This window comes from Hemitrygon akajei, chromosome 16 (genome assembly GCF_048418815.1).
Source record: "Hemitrygon akajei chromosome 16, sHemAka1.3, whole genome shotgun sequence".
NCBI lineage: Eukaryota > Metazoa > Chordata > Chondrichthyes > Myliobatiformes > Dasyatidae > Hemitrygon > Hemitrygon akajei.
In genome coordinates this window covers 93,414,394-93,432,981 of record NC_133139.1, presented here as the reverse complement: position 1 = coordinate 93,432,981, position 18,588 = coordinate 93,414,394, and the positions used below count along the sequence as shown (strand labels likewise).

Here is an 18,588-nt window from a genome sequence, read left to right as displayed (position 1 = left end):
CTAGAGAGAAATAGCCACTCCAGAGAGCAATGATGTTTGTCAGAGCAGAGTGTGAAAGTCTGTGTATATGTGTATGTGTATGTGCTTGTATGTGTAGGATGGGGAAGGTGGGTCTATATGGAGTATTAGAGGAAGGGAATGGGGTGGTAGGATCAGAGGGATGGAAGGCTATGGGTATTGATCATAGTGAAGGATAAGGTTGAGAGTGGAGGAGGGAGGGGAAGGATTGGAGGGAGAGCAGAGGATGTGGGGAAGATAGAAGGGAGGGTGGGGGAGGCAGGAAAGTGGAAGAAGATCCAGATAACATTGAGTGTGCTGCATCTTCCAGCAAGCTCTTGTTTTATCCCCCTGCAATAGATATACCTTTATACAAAATTGAATGAATCTGTCATAATTGTTGCACTGTCAGCACTCACAGAGTAGAAGAGAAAACAAAGGGAGACTTTGATTACTTCTGCTGGCACCCAGCCTACTGGGAGGAGATGGTTGGAGACAAATAAGATTTGGGTGGGAGGGAACATTCACCTTGTTCTTCATCTATAAAAGCAGATGTAAATGTCTGGTGAATAGGATGGTTGAGGAATCAGGGGACTTCCCAGCTAGATAACTCCATCCTGAGCCTTTTGGGCCAACAACTCACACAAAATTAGCTTGTGCGTTCAAAGGCTTTACTTCATCCTCTGTTGAAAGCTAGAGTGAAATAGTTACCATCGACTTTAGGTAAAATGTCAGGAAGTTTTAGAGCATCCATGTGTGGGAGCGGTGGAAGCTTCTCATCCTCGAGCTCTATGTCATACCTAGGAAGAAATGTGGGGACAGGGTCTTTTGGTGGGATTTCTAAATCTGGCTTTAGTTCCGGTGGCCTCAGTGCATCAGGATATGGTGGATCAAGCTTTAGTGCATCAGGAGTTGGTAGATCAAGCTTTAGTGGAGCAGGATTTAGTGGATCAAACTTTAGTGGAAGCTCTTCCTTAAGCAGTAAGTCAGGAGGCATCGTTAGCAATGAGAAAGAGACCATGATTAGCCTGAACAACAGGCTGTCCAGTTATCTGGAGCAGGTGAAGAGCCTGGAAAAAGCAAACACAGAGCTGGAACTGCAGCTTAAAGAGTTCCAAGCGGGCTCAGCTTTGAAAACGATTGACTATATTGCCTATGATGAAATAATCAAGCCCCTGAGAGAACAGGTAAGAAGTAACTTCTGTAAGAACACAAGCACAACTGTATTTTCCTTTTATATGTTTAATATGTTTATTTTGTGGGGAGGTGAGATGGACATTTACTGGAGAAATGTCTTATTTACTTTGTTGTTCTGCTTAGTTCACTGATGCTGTTCTGAAGTGCACTTCTTGACATATCAATAATTCTCAACGTGTTCCAGAATTGGTATAGAACTTAAGTGGTTCAGAATGTGCAACTTTTTGCCCAGAGCTCAGGATAAGGAATAAAAGAGGGGGGAGGGGCTGATAAATTGCCAGCAGATCAGGAAACAAGATTGAAGGTCTTACACTGAATGTTTGTTTATAAGGAGAGAATTGAACTTCAGAAGATTCACTGAGCATGTTTAACTGGTTCAGATCCATAAGCAAAATGGATACAAGTCTAGAGAACTATTTTGAAATCTACACTACTTTAATTTCGAATTTAGGTTGGTAAGTCAGGCATAAAGGGACTTTCATTTGATACAGAAGCAACATTTTATTGAACAGGATGACAGGATGACAGTTGATAAGTTTTAATTGTTGCTTATATTTGCATCGCTGAAAGGTGATCTGTTACTTAATATCTGTTTTTTTCTGCGCAATGACAGCACTACTGTTTTAAATTATTTCTGAAGTTGAACCCTATCTCTGCAAGCAGACCAGCTGTTCATTAATGATTCCATTGGCTGGTTGTTCAATTGTGTGATAACATTTTTATATGCAGAACCTTAAGACCATAAGACATGCATAAGAGCAGAATGAGGCCACTCAGCCCATCATATCTTGTCTGCCATTCAATTATGCATTTATTTATTGGTTGATTGAGACACAGAACAAAACAGGCCTTTCCAGCCCTTCGAGCTGCACCATCCAACAACCCTAGCCTGATCACAGGACAATTTACAATAACCAATTAACCTCCCAACCGGTATGTCTTCAGATTGTGGGAGAAAACCAAGGAAATGCATATCATCACAAAGAGCAGGTATGGACTCCTTACAGGCAGTGGCAGGATATAGCTGATATATTATCCCTCTGAACCCCATTCTCCTTCCTTCTTCCCATAATCTTTGATATCCTTACTAATTAAGAACCTATCAACCTCAACTTTAAATATACCAATGACTTGGAACCCACAGACATCTGTGCAATGAATTCCACAGATTCACCACCCTCTGGCCAGAAAGATATCTCCTCATCCCTGGTCTAAAGGTATGTCCCTCTATTCTGAGACTGCCTTCTGGTCATAGACTTCCCACTATTGGAAACACTCTCTCCACTTCCTCTATATTGGGGCCTTTCAAAAGTTTTCAATGAGACCCCCCCACCTTCATTCTTCTAATCTATACTCTAACAAATACAGGCCCTGAGCCATCAAACACTCTTCATATGTTAACTTTTTCATTGCTGGGACAGCATTGAAGAGGTGTTTTGGACCCTCTCCAATGCTGTCACATCCTTTCTTAAATAACGGGCACACAATTGCACACAATAACAAAACAGACCAGAACTTGGAAACTTGGAACCCTTCCTTATTCTGACTGAAGGACAATAAGTTTATAAACAATGTGCCCTTCCCTGATGGCACAGTGTCATCCATTTGAGAAACCTTCTCAGGCTTAGCACAGATATCCTGGGTGGTAGTGGCCACTTTATTAGGTACATCTGCACACCAGCTTGTTAATGCTAATATCTAATCAGCAAGTCATGTGGCAGAAATTCTATGCATAAAAATATGCAGACATAGTCAAGAGGTTTTGTCAGACAAAACATCAGAATGGGGGGAAAATGTGATCTAGGTGACTTTGGCTATGGAATGATTATTGGTGCCAGAGAGGGTCGATTGAGCATCTCAGAAACTACTTATTTCCTAGGGTTTTCACTTTCAATAATCTCTAGACTTTACAGAGAATGGTGCAAAAATAAAAACAAGCATCTAGTGAGTGGCAGTTCTGTCAGTGAACATGCCTTGTTAACAAGAGAGGTCAGAGGAGAATGGCCAAACTGGTTCAAACTGACAGGAAGGTGACAATTACTCAAATAACCACATGTTACAACTGTGGTGTGCAGAGGAGCACCTCTGAATGCACAACACGTTGAATCTTGAAGTGGATGGGCTACAGCGGCAGAAGTCCACACCGGGTTTCACTCCTAATAAAGTGGACACAAGGTGTAGATCATTAGGTATGATGTCATGCATGGGTGATGTGGAGCAGGCTTTTATAATGGAGACACTGTTGAATGTTTGAACTGGTGTACACCCTTAGCACCAAAGTTTAATGCACCTCGGGGGTCACTATTCCAAACACCAATGAGGACGGCACCTTATGGATTATAACAATTCAACTACATGTCTTGCACACCTAAGAGGTAACTCACTGTGATTTTGTTCTTCAGATTTTGCAGATTCACCTCGGAAATGCACGGCTGGCTCTGGACCTTGACAATGCAACTCTGGCAGCAAGAGACTTCCAAACTAAGTGCGTGAGCTATTTCTTGACTTCTCCAGAATTACTTTTTAAAGTTCAAGCCTTTCAAAAGTCATGTGGGTATCATTAACAAAAGCAAAATTTAGTCCCTATTCTTAATTGCTGGGAGTGTGGCCATTGAAATAGATTATAGGAAAATTAGACCTTTCTGATAATCACTAAACATATAATTTGCTGCTTAATATGTATGCAATGTTCTTTCAGCTACCCCTGCTCTTTCTGATAAAAATGAATTTAATTTATGCTTTTCTTGTGAGTGTCACTTATACAGTGCCTGTGATGCTGCTGCAAGTAAGCTTTTCATTACACCTGTGTACAGATGTACTCGTGCTTATGACAATCAATACAGCTAGAACTTTTGCAAGTTAATGTTGTATCCTTCTGCTTGAACAGTTGCTGTAGTGAAGGGTCTCTTAGACTGCTGTTACCACTCATTACCACTCAACAGGTCAGGCAGAATCTATGGAGTGAGAAATGGATTTAATCATAACACCAGAAGACGGAGGAGCAGAATTACACTATCCAGCCTACTGAATCTGCTGACAAGTTAATTCAAAACCCCAACTCCAAAGTCACTGTAGATCTCATACATCTTATCCTTCTAGCTCGGACTACCATGAGGAACATTGTCAAATGCCTTAAAGAAAGCTCATGTTGATAATGCCCACTGCACCACCTTCATTAGTCACCTTTACCCCCCTCCTCACAACCTTGATCAAATCTAGAAGGTGCAATGTCTTTCAAATTGTGTTTAAATCCTATCCCTGAGAATCTTCTGCATTGGCTTTGAAGCCACTGATGACAGCCAACACTTCATGTCTGCAGACTTTGTCAGCACCGGGAAAGAGTTCTCATTAAAAGTTTCAGATCTGAAATATTAACTTTGTTGTTGCTTCTCATATGTTGTTAGAGAGCTTCGATATTTTGTTTTTATTTCAGATTTCTAGCATCTGCAGTTCTTTTTCGATATTCTCTGCATGGTAATTATGTTATTGGGTTAGTAATTCAGAAACCTGGAGTAGTAATTTAGAAAAAGGGGCACAGTAGTTGTGAAGTTTAATTTGTTAGTTAAATAAATTTGCAAGTAAAAGGGAAGTGTCAACATTACATTAAGTTCACCAATCTTCTTGAAGAAATTTGTTGATCTGGTCTAAATGACTTGAGATCCCTGGCAATGAGTTTCTCTTTCAGCTGTGGTCTAAAAACACAAACAAATGGGTCCATTCAAGAAAAGTTCAAAGTTCAAAGTAAATTTATTATCGAAGTATATATACATCACCATATACAATCCTGAGATTCATTTTCTTATGGGCATTTCACTAAATGTTTAATAAGATAATAAACATAATAGAATCAATGAAAGACTGCACCAAATGGGTTTTCAACCAGTGTGCAAAAGACAACAAACTTTGTAAATACAAAAAGAGATAAATAATAGTAATAAATAATTAAGAAATAAACATGAAGAACATGAGATGAAAAGTTCTTGAAAGGGAGTCAGGTTGTAGAAACAGTTCAACGATGGGGCAAGTGAAATTGAGTGAAGTTAGTCCCTTTGGTTCAGGAACATGATGGTTGAGCAGTTTTCACTGTTCCTGAACCTGGCGGTGTGAGTCCTCAGGCTCTTGTACCTTCGCCTTTATGGCAGCAGTGAGAAGAGAGCATCACCTGGGTGGTGGGGACCATGATGACGGATGCTGCTTTCCTGCAACAATACTCTGTGCAGATGTGCTCATTGGTGGGGAGAGCTTTACCTGTGATGGACTGGGTCATATCCACTACTTTTTGTAGGAATTTCCATTCAAGGGCATTGGTGTTTCCAAACCAGGTTGTGATGCAGCCAGTCAATATACACTCCACTGCACTACACAGCTATAGAAGTTTCTTTAAGTTTTAGATATCATGCTTAAGGAAACAGAGGTGCTGTCTTGCTTTCTTCGTAATTACACTTACATGCTGGTCCCTGGACAGGTTCTCAGGAATTATAACACTGAGGAATTTCAAAGTTGCTGATCCTCTCCACCTCTAATCCTCTGATGAGGTCTAGCTCATAGACCACTGGTTTCCTTCTCCTGAAATCAATAAACTGACTTTGAGCAAGAGGTTGTTGTTGTAGCACCACTCAACCAGATTTTCAGTCTCTCTCCCATATGCGTCTCAGCTCTAAGTCATCAAGGACCAAATAAATATGAACAATTAATACCAGCCCTACTAGGAATATGTACACTCACTGTTTACACACACACACACACACACACACACACACACACACACACACACACACACACACACACACACACACACACACACACACACACACACACACATATATATATATATATATATATATATATATATATATATATATACAAAATGTGTGCTGTTGACCTGAGCCTGTGTGAACTTTCATATTATAATGGAATTGTAATCACTTCCCAACTATAAGAGTCCTGATGCAGAAATATCTGATTATAAAATCAATTTCTTCTGCATGTATTGCTATCGCAGTGTAAATCAGTTAAGGATAAGACATAGGAGCAGAATTACACCATACAGCCCATCGAGTCTGCTCCACCATTCCATCATGGCTGATTTATTATTCCTCTCAACCCCGTTCTCCTGTCTTCTCCCAAAAGGTCCCTTAATGCTCTTACCAATTAAGAACCTATCAAGCTCTGCTTTAAATTCACATAATGACTTGGCCTCCACAGTCATCTGTGGCAAAGAAGTTCACACATAAACTACCCTTTCCCAAAAGAAATTCCTCCTCATCTCTGTTCTAAAGGAACATTCTTTATATGGAAGCTGTGCCCTCTTGTCCACTTAAGGAAACATCCTTTCCACATCATTTCTTATAGGATAATAGTAAGACTAACAGTGTAATAAATTATTAATACATATTAACCTTTAAAATAATTTTTGTCTATATTTGAGCCTCAATCGATATTGAACTATAATTCCCTCATAATGTACAAGTTTGTTATTTTGAGCCCTTTGCTTCTATAATTCACGTTCAATTTAAACAACTTCCTTATTTTATACATCTTCAAATTAGATATGAAAATGAGTTCAATACCAGACTGTCTGTGGAAGCTGACATTGCTGATCTCAAAGCAATGAAGAACGAATATATTTGCAATTGCAAAGACTTGGAAAGTGACCTAACTAGCGCCCAGGATGAGCTGGTGTATTTGAAGAAGGATCATGAGGAGGTAAGGTGGTCTTCACCTTTCGCAGTGGCCTCTTTCTCTCTAAGGACCATGATGTCGGCAAGAAAAATGTTCCAAAGTGCTGTATTAATGGCAATCTAATTGAAAGATACATTTATTAGAAAAACTAATTTTTAACAACTTTATACTGTGTTAAAATTGAAATTAGGTTTGCTATCACTGACCTATGTTCCAAAATTTGTTGTTTTGCAGCACCAGTACTGTGCAAGACATAAAAATGAATATATAAGTTACAATATTTAAATAAATAGTGCGAAAGATTATTCATAAGGTATTTTTCACAGGGTCATGGGCCATTCAGAAATCTGATGGTGGAAGGGAAGAAGCTTTTCTTAAAAGATACAAAAGCCTGAAAGCATGTACCAGCAGGTTCAAGGACAGCTTCTATCCTGCCATTATAAGACAATTGAATGGTTCTTTAGTGTGATAAGATGCACTCTAGACTTCACAATTTACCAGATCATATTTTGAACCATATTGTCTACCTGCTCTGCATTTTACCTGTGTCTGTAACACTCATTCTATATTCTAGTTTTGTTTTCCTCTGTATTGTCATGAAATTTGTTGTTTTGTGGCAGCAATACAGTGCAATACACAAAAAACTATAAATTACAATAAGATACATATAATAAAAATTAAATAAGTAGTGCAAAAAGAGAACTAGAATAGTACAGTATTGATCATGGGTTCATTGTCTGATCAGATATCTGATGGTGGTGTTAAAGAAGTTGTTCATAAAACATTGAGTGCATGTCTACTGGCTTTTGTATCTCCTCCTTGATGGTAGCAATGAGAAGAGGGCATGTCCAGGGTGGTGAGAATCACCTTGATGCTGCAGAAGCTAGTACCCATGACTGAGCTGGCTGAGTTTGCAACCTACTGCAGATTTTTCTGATCCTGTGCAGTGGCCCCTCCATACCAGATGGTGATTCAACCAGTTAGAAAACTCGCCACAGTACATCTGTAGAAATGTGCAAATTTCTTTGGTGACAAAGACAACAATATTGAGATTGTTTGAAAGAGCTGTGACCTTGATGGTCCAACTGTGTCCTCTACTCTCTGCATTCCTGCACCTTGAAATTGCAGTACCAGGCCATGATACAAGTCAGGCTACTGTGAACAGTATAACTGTAGAACTGTTCCTTAGGGCATTTAGTGACATGTTATTGAGTATCTGGATTGGAAAGTAGATGAACTTCATCAAAGTCTTTATTTCATTACTGGCAGAGAGTAGAGACTACAGCCCATCTGCAAGGAGCAATGTTGCAGGAGAGCATCAGCATTATCGAGGATGCCCAGCATCCAGTGCATGCTCTCTTCTCGCTGCTGCCATCAGGAAGAAGGTACAGGAGGCTCAGGTGCCAGGCCACTACATTCAGGAGCAGTTATTGCCCTTCAACTGTTAGGCATTAGCGCGAACTGGGGGGATAACTTCTTATCCCAACACTGAACTGATTCCACACACTATGGACTCACTTTCAAGGATTCTACAACTCAATATCTATTATTTGTTTATTATTATCATTTTACTTTTTTCTTGTATTTGCACAATTTGTTATTATTTGCACATTGGTTGTTTGTCCATCTTTATTACGTGCAATTTTTCATTGATTCTATTGTGTATCTACTGTGAATATCTACATGAAAATGAATCTCAACTTAGTAAATGGGAGAGATATGTATACTTTGATTTACTTTGGATTTCCTTTGAATTTTGCAATGTTGTGAATATCTAGCTGTAGAAAATGGCAATGAGTTTGAAATTTTCATTTTTATAGCAATTGGCTGAGTTGAAAAAACATATTACTGGGACTGTTAGTGTGATTGTGGAGGCTGCTTCTTCTCCTGACCTGACCAAGGCACTGGAAGAATTGCGACTAAATTATGAAGCCATGTGCAAGAAGAACAAAGAGAATCTAGACAACTGGTTTGCCGCTGAGGTGAGTTTGCTTTTTCTGTATTTCTGCCTTAGAGACTTCTTGAGTGAATGATTTGAAACCTACCTGCTAAAATGAAATAATAAAACCAATAGAGCAGGTATCTGTTCTATAGATATCTGTTCTATCAATAGAGAGGAACCGAGCAGTACTGGTGGGAGAAAAGGACTTACGTTAGCACAGTTCCCTAATCCTACCCCACCCACCAACAGATAGTCACTCCAAATTCCAGCGTCTTTGATCCCTTGTTATAGAAAAATGCAGGTAAGATACAGTCCATGCTGACTACAGTGCCTCCCCAGCTAGTCACAATGTCCTTTGATTGGCTCATATCCCTCTAAGCCACGCCCTTCCACGTAAATGTCAAAGTGCTTCTTAAATGGTAGTATTTTACCAGCCTCAACCACTTCGTCTGGCAGCTCATTCCATCTACTCACCCACCTTCTGCATGAAAACATTGCCCCTCAGGTCCCTTTTACATTTTTCCTCTCTCATGCTAAACATATGCCTCTGGTTTTGGATGCCCCTAAGGAAAAGGCTGTTGCCATAGACCTGCCTATGCATCTCATAAATTTAAATGGTTCTATAAAGTCGCTCCTCATTTTACCCAGTGCCATGATGCCCCTTGCCAGCAAAACCTATAACTGTATAACACCATCTGGATTAACTACAGGACTCCTATTGCTTCCAAGTGACTCCAAGCTATTGACATATCGCAATACAACTCTTTATAGGTAATGAGGGTGAAATTTGGACATTAAATCTGACAAGTCTTGGCTTCTGAGAAATCTCTTGAAGTATTGCAATGTCCATCTTAACAACTATACTTAGAGGACACTTCATTCAGTACCTCCTGGACTTCATAAAATGGCCACTGAGTGTATGTGTTTGTGGTCTTCTGCTGCTATAGCAAGCTACATCATTCAGAGATGCTCATCTATCTTCTTATCACACTATTCTAATGTGTGATAATTTGATTTAATGTCACCTTCCTGTCAGATTGAACCAGTCTGGCCATTCTCTTCTGACCTCTCTCTTTATCTCTCTTTTCACCCATAGAACTGCTGCTCACTGAATGTTTTCTGTTTTTCTTACTGTTGTGTGTGAAAATCTCAGGAGATCAACAGATTTTGAGATATTCAAACCATCCCGTCTGGCACCTACAATCATTCCACAATCAAAGTCACTTAGATCACATTTCTTAGCCTTTCTGATGTTTGGTCTGAACAACAACTGAACCTCTTGACCATGTCTGCTTACTTTTATGCATTGAGTTGCTGCCATATGATTGACTGATTAGATATTTGCATTAATGAGCAGCTGTACAGGTGTATTTAATAAAGACGCTACTGAGTTCATGTCTGATTCATGACCAATGGAAATAGCTAAGTACAACAGATTCTGCAGATGCAGACATTCAGAGCAACACACACAAAATGCTAGAGGAACTCAATGCTTCAGATAGCAACAATGGAGAGGAATAAACAGCTGATGTTTCAGGTTGAGACCCTTCATCAGGAATAGAAAAATAAAGAGAAGAAGACAAAATAAGAATATGGGGGTGGTGAAGGAGTACAAGCTGACAAGTGATAGGTGATGCCAGGTGAGGGGAAAAGTGAGTGAGTGAGTGAGGGGGGATGAACTGATAAGCTGGGGGGGGGGGGGGTTGATAGTTGGAAAAGGCAAAGGGCTGAAGAAGAAGGAATCTGATAGGAGAGGACTATGGACCAATAAAGAAAGGGAAAGAGGAGGAGTAACAGAGGAGATTATAGGCAGGTGAAGAGAAGAGAAGAGAAAGGGTAAGAGGAAAGTCAGAATGGGGGATGAAAAAGGAGAGAAGATGAAGGAGAAGCAAATACTAGAAGTTAGAGAATTTACTATTCATGTCATCAAGTTAGAGGTTATCCAGATGGAATATGAAGTGCTGCTCATCCTACCTGAGAGTGGCTTCATCATGACAGTAGAAGAGGACATGGACTGACATGTCAGAATGGGAATGGGAAGTAGAATTTAAATGAGTGGCCACTGAAAAATCCTGTTATTGTGGCAGCCAATCTGAAGGTGCTCAATGAAGCAGACACCCCCCCCCCCCCCCATCTACTTTGAGTCTCACCAACACATAGGAGGAAATAATTAAATGTATGCAGACTGATTTCTCAACAATCTGGGAAGTATTTGAGATAAGAGAACAGTTAACATTTTGTTATTGTATGTTTGACCAGAGTTTTGATTTTATAAAGGATTTGTCATTTTTTATGCATCCTTCCCTCTAATACTAGATCGAAACACAAACGATTCAAAAGGTTCAAGTGAGTGAGGCAGCAGAAAGCACAAAAGTGCAGCTGAAGGAACTACGTCAACAATGTCAGACTCTTCAGGCTGAGTATGACTCTCTGTTAAGTGCGGTAAGTAAAATAATGATTTAGTTTCAGCAAAAGGCTAGTCAGCTTCTCAATAATTGCTGACAAATTCACTAGACATAATATTGGGTTATAACCTGAACAGTAAGACACACTTTGAATTTTGAACTCATTTATTTAGTTATGACAATAAAGACAGAAGCCGTTCAGTTCCTGCTATTTCTCCAACAATGCAATTTCCTCTTCCTTTATCTCTCTGCACCCTCGTAAATTATTCTGTCTTGCATACCCATCAATCCTCCTTTGATTATTTTGTTACATACCTACACTAAAGAATAATTTACCTACCATAACATTTTTGTGATGTGAAAGGATCAAACTTGACCTTGGAGCTGTGAGGCAGCAGCACTGTTATAATACAGGAGGCAAAGAATAACAACGAATTCCCTGGCCACATGGTTTCCAAATTCTCATCTTCATTTTAAATTCTGCACATTATCATCTGCATCTGAAATTGATTTGACAGCAGATGAATTTCAGAAAAAGCCAACTTGTTCTTTTCTGTAACATACTGAGGGTAAGTTTCAGAAAGTTGAGATCGAATTAGAGTCTGTCGATATATGAGTTCTATTTTACTTGTCTGGGTGGTGGACAAGTCGATCATGAAACCCTCTGGCTTAGGGTGTCTCTTTCCATCCAGTCACCACTAGGAAAACTGATGCTTCATCTTAAGGAACCTTCATATGTTGAAGGGAAAATGAGAGTGACGTTAAAACCTCAATGTTCTGCTACATGTACAGTGATGCATACAGTATGCATACAGTGATTGATGGTCTAGATCCCATGACATATTGAATGGGCACAAGCCAATGACTGAAATGAATGAATTTCTAGACAATCCCACAATATCAATGACCAATCTCTTGAAAGACCAGTAGAATAAAACTCTTTATTTTTCTCCCTTTTCCCATCAATTCTGCAGAACCTCTCTTTAGAAAATAGCATTGCAGAAATTAATGAGTCATATGCCAATCAACTTAATGGTATGAAGATGACCATTTCTAAACTTCAAATGGAGTTAACCGATATGAGGAATGATATTATTAATAAAGCGAAAACATATGAAGAGCTGATCAATAAAAAGATGCAACTTGAGAAGGAAATTGAAGCCTACAGAACTCTCCTCCAAGGCAGCAGTAACAGGTTTGTGGCTTTTAAGATCATTGACACTTCGTATTTCCCATAGTAGTTAACCAATTAAATAATAGAAATTGTGATCCAGACACCTAGACAAAAGATCCATTGAAAATGAAATCAAACTGGCCACTGCAGTTGGAAAATTTAAATTAATATTTTGTATTTTCTATCATTTGCATCAACAGAAGCAAAATTCCCAGATAATTTTATTAACTATAAATGTTGGGATGGTTGAAGATAGATAAAATTGAGAAAAGTATTATTTACTTCCCATTTGATTAGATGATGCAAAACAGAAGTGCTGGAGGTACTTAGCAGAACAGAGGGTGATAGAGAATGGAGCTATTGTTTCAGGTTATAGAAACACCTAACGCTACAAACACTCAGCATCAGGAAACAATTAACATTTCAGGTCAAAGAACCTTCATCAGAACTAATCACCTGATGGTGGATCTCCAACATGAACCATTGATTGTTTCTCCTTCCATTGTTTCTTTCTGAGCTTCTGAGAGGTTCCAACTTCTCTGATTTTCTGTTTCAGATTTCTGACACATGCAATTTTTTTCTTTTATTGATTAACTTACAAAAGGAAAGATGCTTCAGGTAAAAGAGGATGACATAAATGAATAGAAAAGAAATGGGACTAGAATTAGGGTTAGTGGCGATACAGTGATGCAAACCTTTCTCAAGGCTAAGGGATCAAAGCAAATTTATTGTTGTTGTTTTTCAGAGCAGTACTGTGTTGTTCTCTTGGCTCCAGTACCATATATTTTTACAAGAGACTGGCCCCATTGAATCCTTTTGCCAATAAGAATAAAAATCAATTACCAGTAGCTGCAGAAGTATGAAGACAAACCAATACATGAGTGGCATTCATTTGACAGGATGTGAAGGTCCAAGAGAGACTGATGAAAATAATTATTGGATTGACTCTGGGGACAAGGAATTCCAGTCATAGTATTAGAATAGGATTAGAAGCTAACGTTCTTTCCTTCTTTCCTGGTAGAGATTAGACAGAGTGACAGCAATCATGGTGCATTTTAGATAAGGCTGTTCCAATTAGACCATAAGACCATAGGAATTAGAACTTTTGACCTATTGAGTCTCCTCTGCCATTTCATTACGGCTGATCTATTTCCCTCTCAGCCACAAACCGTTGCTTTCTCCCTGTATCCGTTCATGCTCTGACTAGTCAAGAATCTAACAACCTCTGCCTTAAATATACCCAGTGACTTGACCTCCACAATTACCTGTGGCAATAAATTAACCACCCTCTGGCAAAATAAATTTCTCTTAACCTCCATCCCTCTATTCTGAGGCTGCGTGCACTAGTCTTAGACTTACCCACCATAGGAAATATCCTCTCTTTATCTACCATATTGAGGCCTTTCAACATTCAATAGGTTTCAGTGTGAACACCCTTTATTCTTCTGCATTCCAGTGAGTGCAGGTGCAGAGCCATCAAACGCCTCGCATGTGACAAGCCTTTCAATCCAAGAATCATTTTTGTGAACCTCCTTTGAACTCTCTCCAATGTCGGCACATCCTTTCCTAGACAAGAGGCCAAAACTGCTCACAATTCTCCATGTGAGGCCTCACCAGTGTTTTATAAAGTCTCAGTATTACATCCTTGCTTTTATATTCTAGTCCACTCAAAATGAATATTAACATTGCATTTGCCTTCCTCCCCACCGACTCAGCCTGCAAATTAACCTTTAGGGAACCCTTCATGACAACTTCCAAGTCCCTTTGCACCTTAGGTTTTAGAATTTCTCTCCATTTAAAAATTGTCTACCCTTTTATCTCTTCTAGCAAAGTGTGTGACCATACACTTCCAACCATTGTATTCTATCTGCCAATTCTTTGCTCATTCTCCTCATCTGTCTAAATCCTTTTGTAGCCTCTCTCCTTCCTCAGTACTCCCAACCGCTCCACCTATCTTCATATGATCAGCAAATTTGGCCACAAAGCCATCAATTCCATCATCCAAGTCATTGACATATAACATAAAAAGAAGTGTCCCCAGCACAGACTCCTGTGAACACCACTAGTCACCGGCAGCCATTCAGAAAAGGCTTCCTTTATTCCCATTCTTTGCCTCCCACCAATCAGCCACTGCTTTATCCAAGCAAGAATCTTTCCTGTAATATCATGAGCTCTTAACTGGTTAAGCAGCCTTGTATGTCAGCTTGTCAAAGACCTTGTGAAAATCCAAGTACACAACATCCACTGCTTCACCTTTGTCTATCCTGCCCTTTTCCATCTCCCATTGTAATTTGCAGACCACATCATTCCGACTGTTTTGAGATCTGTATACAGCTCCCATTAGGGTATTTTTACTCTTGCTCTTCTTTATCTCTACCGACAAGTTAGGTATTTTATTGATCCCAAAGGAAGTTACAGAGTCACAGTAGCATTACAAATTCACAGATATACAAATATAAAAATATTATAATACCTTCTGATCCTATGTCACTTCTTTCTAATGATATGATTTCATTTTTTACCAACAGAGCTAGGCCATCCTTTCTGCCCATCTGCCTGTCCATTCACTACAATGTGCATTCTTGGACTTTAAGTACCCAGCTATAACCTTCTTTCAGCCACAATTCAATGATTCCCACAATGTGATACATGCCAATCTGTAACTAAATTAACAAATATTTCAAGGATACGGTGACACAAGTTTAAAATTTCTAGGCAAAAATTGTGCAGTAGATGCAATTAAAAATATCTTTACATGAACACGGTTCCAATCAGGAATTCACTGCTCACAGTGTGGTGAAAACAGAATCATTTATACCTTTGAAATGAATGAAATTAGATTGGTACTTTAGAGAGAATAATTTTCAGAGGATTGTTTTATTAGGAGACATCTGGGATCTAACTATGCTGTAACAATTCTATTATTCAGTTCTAAACTGAGGATCCACTGCAGGATATGCCATAATCAGATTCTACTGTTGGGTGAAATTTAAAAAAAAGTTAGTTTTTAAGTCGAGAACATCAGAGATTTTAATGATTTTAACAGCTAGAGTGTTTGTCAGAACTCAAACTAACTGCCTTCAGGTAAAAGGAACTTAAACCATCTCACCAGTGACACCAAACTCACATAACATGGTTGACCATTTATTACCGCTGGATGCTTTATAATTAATCTGTTTTGTGTCTTATTACAGCATTAGTATTACAGGTGGAGAAGAGACATCCGGAGTAACCACAACCATAACTAAGACTGGTGAGCATTTAGTTAAAATAAAATATTTCCTGCATGGTATGCTATCACAAAGTACTTTTTCTCCTGTAGAGGAATCATCCATTTTCTGGAGGTTCTGCTCACTAAATATGTCTAACCCTAGACACTCCTCTGTTCCTCCAACTCCAAAATGGTTTTGTTAAGCAGTTGTTTGAAATGATTCCTATCATTTAAATAGCGTCACAACACTATGGTTTGACAGATTTCAGTTCCTCTGCAATTCCTAATCCCATACTCATCCCAGTTTATCACCTTTTCTCTTTCTAATTCTGTCTGCCTATCACCCATATACTCCTACCACTGGTTTCACTTACTCCACTGTTGCCATCTGCCCACCCTACCTCCCTTAACTGGTTCCATGCTCCACCTTCATCTCTTATCAGATTCCATCATCTGCAGCTCACCTATTGCCTCCCAGCCTCTGTCATTATTTACACTCTCCCATCCTCCATTTCCTCACCTGGATCTGCCGACCACTTGCTAGCTCTTGCTTCACACCTTCCCTTCACCTCTTTCAACCACCTATATCTGCCCTCAGTTTCAGACCAGATAATATGTAATGACCTGAAACAGCAACTATCTGTCTCCCTCCACAGTTGCTGAGTTCCTCTAGAGTTTTTCACTCTAGACTCCATTATCAGCCATCTCACCAAAATGCATCGCTGCTACCAAATTAATTCTATTTCATACTTTCTGCTTTTTTAATAAGTCCTTCATCACTATCTCAGGGAGTTAAGAAGCAAGTTAGCTGCAACATTTTGTAGCTAACAGCAATTCAGAATCAGAATCAGGTTAATTATCACCAGCATATGTTGTGAAATTTGTTAACTTAACAGCAGCAGTTCAATGCAATAGATAATATAGAAGAATCAATCAATCAATCAATCAATCAATTACAGTATGTTTATTGGAGATTAAACATCGTGCAAAAACAGAAATACAGATAGACAGACATACTTCATTGATCCTGAGGGAAATTGGGGTTTTGTTACAGCCACGCCAACCAAATATGGTGTAGAAATATCGCCATATAAAATCCATAAATAATTAAATAATAATAAGTTAATCATGCCAAGTGGAAATAAGTCCAGGACCAGCCTATTGGCTCAGGGTGTCTGACACTCCGAGGGAGGAGTTGTAAAGTTTAATGGCCACAGGCAGGAATGACTTCCTATGACGCTCAATGTTACATCTCAGTGGAATGAGTCTCTGGCTGAACGTACTCCTGTGCCTAACCAGTACATTATGGAGTGGATGGGAGACATTGTCCAAGATGGCATGTAACTTGGACAGCATCCTCTTTTCAGACACCACCGTCAGAGAGTCCAGTTCCACTCCCACAACATCACTGGCCTTACGAATGAGTTTGTTGATTCTGTTGGTGTCTGCTACCCTCAGCCTGCTGCCCCAGTACACAACAGCAAACATGATAGCACTAGCCACCACAGACACATAGAACATCCTCAACATTGTCCAGCAGATGTTAAAGGTTAAGGAATATATATTGAAAAAATGAGGTAGTGCTCACAGGTTCAATGTCCAATGTCCATTTTCTTTTAAAAAGTGCTTCTTTCTAAGAGATTGTGGAAGGAATGCATGGAATGTTTTACAAGTGCAAATGCTTCTGACTATTGGATGCAGATTTACCTGTCTTGCTTCTTCATGGTTGGTAATAACTTATTTGTTTTTTCCAGAAACAATAAAACGTACATACTAGCAACTTTCCAAAAGATGTATTGCAACGTTGGTATGAGCTTGGTGAAACATTCTGCTTCCATTTGGACAAAAGGCTTTGTTATTCCTCTATGTTGCAGCTTCTTCAAATCTTATGTACTTACTGACTTCTGATGTGTAATGGCATGTATTTCCCTTTTTACTTTGGTTGGTAGCTTATATTCATTGTCATAGCTCTAACTCAGCAATGGACAATTGCTTGTGATGGCGGTGGTGGGGGATGTCGGGGCAATAAAATCAGTAAAACATTTAGCAGCATTCGCTGTTATGTGCATATTTATTTATCAAAAATTACCATCTATGTGGTGTCTTTAAAGATGTAAAATGTCCCTTGGAGATGTATCAAACTAAATTGACAACAAGCCAGGAAGATGCCAAAACATTTTATATTAAAAGGACGTCCTTAAAGGAGAGGAGAGAGTTCCAGAGATTAGGGCTTTACTAGATGAAAGTATAGCCAACAACAATAGAGAACTATAAGCAAATATGAGGAGTATGGAGGTTCAGAGAGTTCAAGACAACAGAGATGGAGTGGAAGAGAATACATATATAAAACATAGAACAGCTGAGTACAAGAACAGGCCCCTTGGCCCATGATGTTGTGCTGAACCAATTAAATGCTTAACTAAACTAATCCCTTCCACCTACAAAATGTCCATATCCATTCATTTTTTACATGTTCATAGAACATAGAATATGGAACACTAAAGCTAACCCTAATCCTGATGCGTATAGGCCCTTTGGCCCACAATGTTGTACCAACCTGTTGACCTACTCCAAGATCAATCAATCCCTCCATCCTACATAGTCCTCAATCTAAGAGTTTTTTAGATGTCTCTAATGTCTCTAATCTCAGAGATTAAGATGCGTAGGTGTGCAGATGCTTAGATTCAGAACTGGCTTGTGCATAGAACACAGAGGGTAGTGGTTGAAGGGACTCATTTGAACTGGAGGTCTGTAATTAGTCAGGTTCCACAGAGATTAGTGATGGGACCTTTCGAGTTTGTAATGTATATAAAAAACCTGGTTGAAAAAATAGATTGATGGGTTAATAAATTTACAGATAATACCAAGATTGGTGGAGTTGTGGATAATGTAGAAAACAGGCAAAGAATACAACAGATAAGGGTTGAGAAATGGCAGATGGAGTGTTGCACCTCGGTATCTCCTTGAAAGTGGCTACACA

General features: G+C 39.2%; 1 protein-coding gene across 1 annotated transcript; it reads left to right on the top strand.

The window, feature by feature from the left end:
- Positions 1 to 563: 563 nt before the first annotated feature.
- On the top strand, positions 564 to 17,787 carry LOC140740298 (keratin, type I cytoskeletal 18-A-like). Its single transcript, XM_073069448.1, has 8 exons — positions 564 to 1,184; positions 3,597 to 3,679; positions 6,744 to 6,900; positions 8,697 to 8,858; positions 11,135 to 11,260; positions 12,198 to 12,418; positions 15,592 to 15,650; positions 17,363 to 17,787. The coding sequence occupies exons 1-8, from the start codon at positions 726 to 728 to the stop codon at positions 17,383 to 17,385; spliced, it is 1,290 nt and encodes a 429-aa protein (XP_072925549.1). The 5' UTR covers positions 564 to 725; the 3' UTR covers positions 17,386 to 17,787.
- The last annotated feature ends 801 nt before the right edge of the window (positions 17,788 to 18,588 follow it).